This window comes from Simochromis diagramma, unplaced genomic scaffold (genome assembly GCF_900408965.1).
Source record: "Simochromis diagramma unplaced genomic scaffold, fSimDia1.1 OVJJ01000703.1, whole genome shotgun sequence".
NCBI classification, from domain to species: Eukaryota; Metazoa; Chordata; class Actinopteri; order Cichliformes; family Cichlidae; genus Simochromis; species Simochromis diagramma.
Genome location: NW_024386914.1, coordinates 206,321 through 214,937, shown reverse-complemented (window position 1 = coordinate 214,937; position 8,617 = coordinate 206,321). Strand labels below are relative to the sequence as shown.

General features: G+C 39.3%; 1 protein-coding gene across 2 annotated transcripts; it reads right to left on the bottom strand.

Annotated features, from left to right (window-relative positions):
* Nucleotides 1–1,092: 1,092 nt before the first annotated feature.
* On the bottom strand, nt 1,093–8,277 carry LOC120736317 (Fc receptor-like protein 5). Of its 2 annotated transcripts, XM_040036346.1 has the most exons (6): nt 6,783–8,277; nt 6,180–6,215; nt 3,950–4,213; nt 3,625–3,870; nt 3,373–3,549; nt 1,093–3,280 (listed from the first exon to the last, which is right to left on the bottom strand). In XM_040036346.1, exons 1-6 carry the CDS (start codon nt 6,847–6,849, stop codon nt 3,234–3,236), a joined length of 837 nt encoding a protein of 278 aa, XP_039892280.1. In that variant the 5' UTR covers nt 6,850–8,277; the 3' UTR covers nt 1,093–3,233. The 2 variants fall into 2 exon arrangements, with proteins under 2 accessions (XP_039892280.1, XP_039892281.1); XM_040036347.1 differs by lacking the exon at nt 6,180–6,215.
* Nucleotides 8,278–8,617: the final 340 nt, after the last annotated feature.

Sequence of the window (8,617 nt, the reverse complement as noted above, 5' to 3'; positions counted from 1 at the left end):
TATGTTAGGTTTTGTATTGTTGATTGTCATTTATGCTTAGAAATATTTAACCATATATGCTTAGAGGTGTATAATCAATTGTGTAGTGATAGGATGTGTGATCTTTAGCAGGCTGCAAAGGCTTTGTGTGTATTCCACACTGGAATGCACACCTACATCCTGGGAGCATGGGAAGAGGTCGTACCTTGTTTTATTGTTTTATGGTAGGATAAACGTGGCTGTATCTGTTTTAGGCTAAGTGCCTTTTGTTTAGATGAACTGTTGGACTTCCAGACCAGCAGATTTAGGGAAGTCATTTATGGGGTCACACTCTGACCCCACACACACACACACACACACACACACACACACACACACACACACACATACACACACACACACACACAGTATTCTTTGTTCACATGTACACCTATGTAAGATGTCATATGTTAATGACCTTATGCATATTCATGTAACCACAATAAAAGGAGTTGCTATGGGGAACCTGGCTGAGAGTCTGACGGAGGTCAAGTGGTGGAACGACACTTGGCTCCAGGCAGGACTCCCTCATGCATGAGTAACACGAAGAACGTTGCCTACTTCGTGTCTTGCTTGCTGTGTAATTATATTGTCTTCAACGTTCCAGCGAATAGGTTCAAGCTACAAACCATCAGTTTAGCTAAGTAAGTTTATTACTCGAGTGAAAGTGAAAAAGAACATGCTCTGTAATGTACTCAAAGTAAGAAAGTAAAAAGGGCTCTTTGAAGGAAGATTCTACTAACCATATTGTACAAAGGTAACTAAACCTGTGCAATATTAATATAATAATATAATAATGTTACTACTTAAGAATACAAATATTGTTAGAATTTAAACTATAATTTAAATAAATGGGGCTAGTTTGTAGGAGACATGCAGTAAACAAAAATAATTTACTGTTGCCTACATGGCAGAGGGTGACTTCACCTCCAGACCTAAACAGTAAAATTACAACAGTCAATGTTAAAATTGGGATTCAGCAGATGGGGAACCCTAAAAAAGGGGAAAAGAAAATCACAACTCATAATAATTTCTAATGTGAGCTTCAGTAGTTGGTCTTTTTTAGTTTCTTTGTTTTTTGATTTGTTTTTTTTAATGTACATGATGTGATCACAAGACCTGTGGCTCTTTGTGAATTTACACCATTAAATTCAACAAGATGTCAGCAGATGTTTCACAGCCATCCTGGCGGATTTCCATCCTCTACACTGACACTACACTGTTTATACTTTCTCTCTACTAGACATTTGGTTTGGTATAAAGTTGGAGTTCAAGACAAAAGTCTCGCTCAGTTTTGTTGCATAAAAAGTCCAGATTATGTTATTGTGACGTCATTACCCAGCAGCCCTTGCTCAGTCATGGGATTGCATCCTAACAGACTGTACGACTCCAAAGCAGAGCACTGTTGTGAACTAAGTGAATCTTTATTTTGACACTTTAGTTAAATACAAATTAGAAATTACCACTAAAATTGGCTCATTATTTGAGCTTATTTATCTTTTGGGGGGTTTGTTTGTTTCCTTAAATATCAAATGTGTTTTTGAACATTATATTGTGTGGCTGTATAAAGCCATGTTTCTGCTGCGCAGAGGTTATTAGATGTGTAGTAGTGATTGCTGACCTGCCTGAGCAGGAATGATTTCAGTCCTTGTGTTCGATCACGATCTTGTGCTGCTTATGAGAATTGTTGAGAATTTATATTCTGCCCCCTTAAAGCACAAATAAGATAATGTAATTCCTTAAAGTTGTAACATTTTTAACTAGTGCTGTCAGCGTTAACACAGCGTTAACGCTAATGCTGACAGCAGTATTTAACCAGTAAAGAGTTTCCTTTTTTGGTTAAAGAAAAAAAATGCTTGTTTTATTTTTAATGAGTTTTATTAGGACACGTTAGCATTGTGAGATGTGAGGAAACACTGAGAGGAGGAAAAAAACTGCTCATCTTGTAAAGATGTCTATAATTTAGCATTTTCATTGTGATAGTTATAAAGCTTGTGTATGAGTTCAATAACAACGATCTGTAATCACTCATCTATCTGTTTGTTTGGGTTGCTTTTCCATTTTCTACATCACTACCATGTGGTAGCCATCAGTCATCATCACTCTTGTGGAATCACCTTCTTGCCTGCTTTCTTTGGAACAATCAGCCTCCACTTTTTTGTAGTTTACATTTCTGCTCTCCATCATTCTCACTTTCAGACTCTCATTTGTGCAACCCACCTCCTCCTCACCTCCACCTTACTGACATCTCAGTCAGAGCTCCACCCAAGCCTCAGTCTTCATTTTCACTACCACCAGAGTCTAGACTCCACGGGCTCCTGACCTAAATCCTATCACTGCTGGGATCCCTTTCTGTATCTCATTGGAATCTAATCTCCAAATACATTAGTTTCGCTATCTCAATAAATAAACACTAAGTAATGTTTAATTCTTCCAAGTTCTTAAGTTCTCTCATTATTAAACCAGTTGTCTTGATTACAGATGTTATTCTTCTTTGATGAAGGAACAACATTATTTTTACAGGATTTGCAGCATCCATTTAAACGTGTAAGAGTAGCAGTAAAATATAAACAAGACTCAAATTTAAATGAATGGTAAATTCTGGTGTCATTGTACATTGTTTTCAATTATCACTAAACCTCAGGTTTAGAGTCAAACAGTGTGTTATTACATCTTTCAATACTTTGTAGCTTTAACACTTTTCTACAAATTCTCTCTACCAACCTGTAACCACCAATAAAGAACATTTTCTTTAAGTGGTTCTTAAATGAAATAGTTTTATATAGTACATGTTGTCTTTCATGTGCATGGCACAGCATTCAAGTTTAAAAAAGGAGTCTTTATGTGGCCCTGCTAACAGTCTCCCTTTAAAATCTTTTAATCTGAAGCTCATTATTCAGACATGAGTGAGACACTGAGACAGCAAACAAAGAATGTCTTCCTAAAATGAGAAATAAATAAATCTGCAGTCAAAGGGTACGATAGTTGCTCAGAATTGCTCAAATTGTTATCTTTTCCAATCTGCAGGTTTGGTTTAGAAAAAAGCTAACTGCCTTGTACATTACCTATTGTACAGAGCTACAGTGATACATAGGCAGCACATGATATAAATCCTTAGCAGGAATACGTTTTCATCAATATCAAGCTGAACATGAGCTCTGCTTCAGAAGTGATGCTCTATAGTGACATCTTCATTGTCATTATTCAATCCCTGCTCAGCCTCGTCGAGTGGGGTCTTTACAACAGACATGAATGTAGTTTCCTGTAAATGTTAGAAAGTTAAATCAGCTGCTTACACAGGAAGAAATGATCAGTCTGATCAATGACCAGCATATTGACCGATCAGAGTGTTACCTTTGGCTCTGCATCGATACAAAGACACCATGATGACAGTGGAGATGAAGTATGGACAGAACACCACAAGGTGGAGGACCACTCGGAATACCAACTGGAGGGAGGAGGAGTCAGGGGACAGTACTGAGGAAGAGGGAGGAGCTGAGGTGGTTGGTGAAGGTGTGGTTGTAGGTTTTTCTGTGGAGAGAATTGCACCTGATGAGATTAATATGTGGATGAAATCAGAGGTGAAATCAGAGTGAAGCTGCTCACCTGTGACAGTGATCCAGCTGGATGGAGACTCTCCATGACCGCTGATGTCACACTTGTAGAGGCCTTCATCAGACCTGGAAAGATGCTGGATGGTCATGTGACCTGTAGGCTGCTTCCTGATGAGGGAGCCATCTTTATAGAAAGCAGCTGGGAGGTTGGAGGGAGTGGTCTTTGTTTTACAGAGCAGAGTGACGTCATCTCCCTCCATCACAGGGAGGACAGGACTCTGCAGGATCACTGATCCACCTCAACACAGAGACAAACTACAGCATTTCATCCATTTACACACAGCTTCATCAACACTAACTCCACACACTCAGCTTACCAGTGACTGTCAGGTTAACCATGTTACTGATGGGACCCTCTCCGGACTCACACCAGTAAACTCCACTTTCCAGTGGGTCAATATAGCTGATGTTACAGGAAGAACCAGCTGGTTTCCCCCACCCATCTCCACACTGAGTCCTCTGTTGTTTGCTTGTGTTTCTCCTCAGAGTCCATCCAGCAGAGCTGTCGTCCTCCTCACAGATCAGAGACACAAACTCATCTTTAAACAGCTGAGAGCTGCTGGGACTCACAGTCAGATGAGCTGAGAAGAACAATAAGAAATATACAGTGCATTATTTCCTTTTTGCAGCAATCAGACACCTTTCAGATCAACTGAAGTTATGAAACTTTGTGACCCTGCTGACTTGAGTGTTTTGAACTCAGTTAGGGAGAGTGGATTATGCAAATCAATAAGAAGGATTGGATTTCTAATATTTTACACTCCCATTTAATGCATCAATTTGTGAATGTTTTGAAAGATCAATTTGTGCTGTTTAACAGACTTCATGTTTGCAATCTATCTAGAGTAACTACTTGGTAAGTTTACGCCTGCTTACTTTTACCAATGCAGCAGTATAAATTTCTATTGTGGCTGTGGCATCAATGAAAACGTCGGGGGGCTGGACAGAAACTGATGGGACCCTCTCTGGACTCACACCAGTAAACTCCACTGTCCAGTGGAAAGACATAACTGATGTTACAGGAGGAACGAGCTGATATTCCCCACCGAACTCCACACTGAGTCCTCTGTTGTTTTCTTGTGTTTCTTGTCAGATTCCATCTCGTAGAGCTGTCGTCCTCCTCACAGCTCAGAGACACAAAGTCACCTTCGAAGAACTGAGATCGGTTGGGGCTCACAGTCAGATGAGCTGTGAGGGAGAGGAGAATACATCCTCCATATTTCTTAACAATTGCAAACCTTTTAAAACCACTAACCACTGTGATTAGCTGCTTCTCTGTATGACAGCTTGCGTGTGTGCAGTGTGCAGGTAGCACCATTCCTAAATTGTCAATTATTGATTTGGATTGACATTTCGTTTATGGTTTTCCAGATTGGTTTGCTGCTTTTTGGAACATCTGACATTCCCACTCATTTGATTGAATGGGAGAGCATTGGAGCTCTATATCCACTGGCTGGCTTAACTTAATTAAGTTTTATTTATATATCTTCAAAACACAACAGCGGTTGCCTTTTTCACACACACAAAAAAAGAGGGAGAAGACGCCAAATACATAGGCAGATCCCTAATGAAATCAGGGCAAATTTGTGGACCATGTTGTCAATCACTGTCTCAAAATGGATGAGGCTGGTCGGAGGATCCAACCAAATGTTGGAAGAACACTGTGAATTTAATCAGTCAAAAATTTTGTAGGGAGAACAGGTATGTATAGTGTTGGACAGTAAGCCAACATCTCATAATATCTCATGTTTAGTGTACATTACTGTAATTTTACTGTACACGGCTGTACAAAAAGTGTATAGTGCTGTCTTGAGCATTTTCAGGTAGTGTCACCGAGTTCTGACCTTTTTTTGCATTGGAAAACACTGAAAGAATACTGTACACTGTCATAATGGAAACGTGACAAAGCCACTTGACTATCTTGTTCATCAAGATGGTGTCAACACTTCTCATTTTGATGACACTGGCAGTTTCATTGACATGAATACTTGCTTTTGAGGAATGGATTATCGATTTTGAGCAAGTGAACTGCTTTTGCAGGTTATCCACTAGGATTTGCAGTTTGCACCAAATGTTTTGAGAAACAGTTGGTTCCACTGCTGTGCAAATGTTAATAGTGATGTGACTGAGAAAAACTGTAATATCCAAATCTGGGTGCATCAAAACAAACACAATGCTTCCAAGAATATCATCTTTGTTTGTTTTGTTGTGTTTTTTGAAAAAAAAAAAAAGGCTCTGGATGTTAAGCAGTTAAAGTTGTAGTGTCTCAGTATGACATGAAAGTGGGACAGGATGTGATGTCTCTGAGTTTCACCACAACATGCACAACAGTAATGTGTAACTACTTCTCTTTTCTGGATCCCATTACTTTGAAAAATTAAAAATGTGACAAAGATCCAAAAAGTAATGCATTTTCATATGGAGATAACTGCAGGCAAGATAAAATCTGATCTATCCCACCAATGAAAAGCCTCTATGAGCTCTTCTAAAGCACTTTACAGACTTTTCTTTTATTAGAGCTGCTGAGTTTCCAACTGGTTTACTGACCTTGGTTTGTTGTGCAGATCAGTAATAAGGTCACAACTAAAGAAAAATGATACTCAGGTTAGTTTCAGGTTTTATACTCACAAAGGCATGCACAAAGCATAAAAAGAATTTTTAAAGTCACTAAACTCCACTTTTAAAGCTTTTAACTCCACAGTATCGCAGATCAAATGCAGTGGAGAGTTTGGTCTTTGGCATCTCACCATGAACCTATTTCTATTTCACAGCAAACATGCTTTAAAAGTCATCTCTCAAAACTGGAAAAACAGTAGTTTAGAAGCAATCTAAGCTGACAGAAGTGTTTTAATAACATCCTTTTTAAAAATATCAACTTAAAAAATAAATTTTACATTAAAATCACAAAATTAAGCTAAAATGTAGCTTGTCTAGAGTTTGTGGGGACCTTAATAATATTTAAGACTGTTGTTTCTTAAATTCTTTTTCTTAATCTTTTTAGACTTTGTTAAAGAATATCATGGGAGCTGAAAAATGCTATAGGAGTACCAGAACAACTTAAATGAAATTAAATGTTATTGGAATCAAACTCAACAGAACTGCAGTGCAGATGTCAGCTAGTGTAGTAATAATTCATTATGTTGTACTTACAGAGCAGCCACAGCAGTGATATTTCTTCCATTCTTTCTCTTAATGGTATTATTGACATTTTGATCATAGTCAAACATCATAGTCACATCTCGTTGGACACTCCTCCTTCCTGATTCTGTGAGACACTGTGGTTTGGCTTTTCCCCCCTATAGCTTTATGAGAAATGTTCCTTTTCATGATTCTATAAAGTGAGGAAATGAGAAATGCTTCTTTGTTTTACGAACCAGAAAGACCCAAACTACTCTTGTCATGATAGTCTTTGTTTTAATATTTATCCTAAAATTTAAACTGCTTGTTTCTTTCCACTGTTTGTGACGTCAGTTCAGTTAAGAGGAAATGAGATTGAGGTGTTTTTTTAACCTGAATCAGAGAGCCTCTCTCTGCTTTAACCACTAAAATGTGGTGAAAAAAAAGGGTACAGCTTGTCTGGTTCAAACTGGTTTCAACCTTTTTGCTCAGCTGACCCACATTAAGCATCCTTTTTCCGTCTATTGTCGCAAACCAGGCCGCATGGTATCATTCAAAAAGCTATTTATTTTAAATGAAGAAATAAAACAGAAGCCTTACACAAACCATGGATTTTGTGGTCAGTACAAACAGTGGTGTCGATAAGTTCATCGGTGGAATAATGGCATACACAACATTGTTTAGTGCTAACCCAAACGAAACAGAACAAAAAACCACAGGGTATCTCAGAGGAGAGCACCACATAGTGACTGGAGTCCCTTTTCACTCCCAATGCATAACATACCAATGATTTGTCACATGGCGTCTGTATGTTAAGTTTTGGGATTAGAACATGTTAGTGACTGAGCTCAGATGGCCTTTATAGAGCACTGGCATGCTAGGCCCAGTTCTTGCCATTGTCATTAATTGGAAATGAACTACTCTACTTCTCTAATGCCTGCAAACGAGGCACAAAACAGAAAAACAAACAGGCCGACAGAAGGGCAACATGGAGTGGGTTGTCACACTATCCAAAGTTCTTGGGCAGTGGTGGTTCTCCCAGCCTACTTCAGGGTATTACACAATAAAGCCTGAAATAGCACTGACCAGAGCTAACACAGCTTAGAATCACCATTTAACTTAACTTGCATATTGTCAGCCTGCTGGGGGAAGCTGAAGTACCTGCCATAAATCCATGCAGGAATAGGTTGAACATGTTAGGTAGCAGTGTAAGCCACCGATTAAGAACATCACATAGAAGTAAAAATGATTTAAGATAAAGGTGCTCATCCTCCTGCTCATCTGGGGGAACATCAGCGATTTCCCAGGCCATCCAAGACACATAATCTCTTAGGCGTGTCCTGAGTCCACCTCAGTGTCTCCTTACTCTATGACAGGCTCAGAACACCTTGCTCAGGAGATATCCCAATCAGATGCCCAAACCATTTTATCAAAGATCAAAGACATTCTTCTATTTCAATTCCCCTCCCCATCCTGTTGAATGGTGTGGGAGGCAATAGAGATTGAAAATGTGACTCGTGGAACTCGTGGCAAGCGGTACTAGCGCACGCAGGCTTTCAATTGAAATCAGTTATACAGCGATAAAAAGAAACACAAAAAATGGCAAGAAGCTGTTGTATTATTAACTGCAATAGCCGGTCGCATGACAGCCACGGGAAGCCGACGGGTAAAGAGATCGGTTGTTATCGGATTACGTCGTTGAAGAGAAATTGCTCGAGCCATGTTTCCGAAGTAACAAAGAGGCAACGGGTGGCCTGGATTGCAGCCATTCAAAGACCAAATATAACGTCCCAGAACCCTCCAGCTCACAGGTTAGCCTGCTCCAAGCATTTACACACAGGTCAGTCTGCTGTTGTAGTTAATGCGTC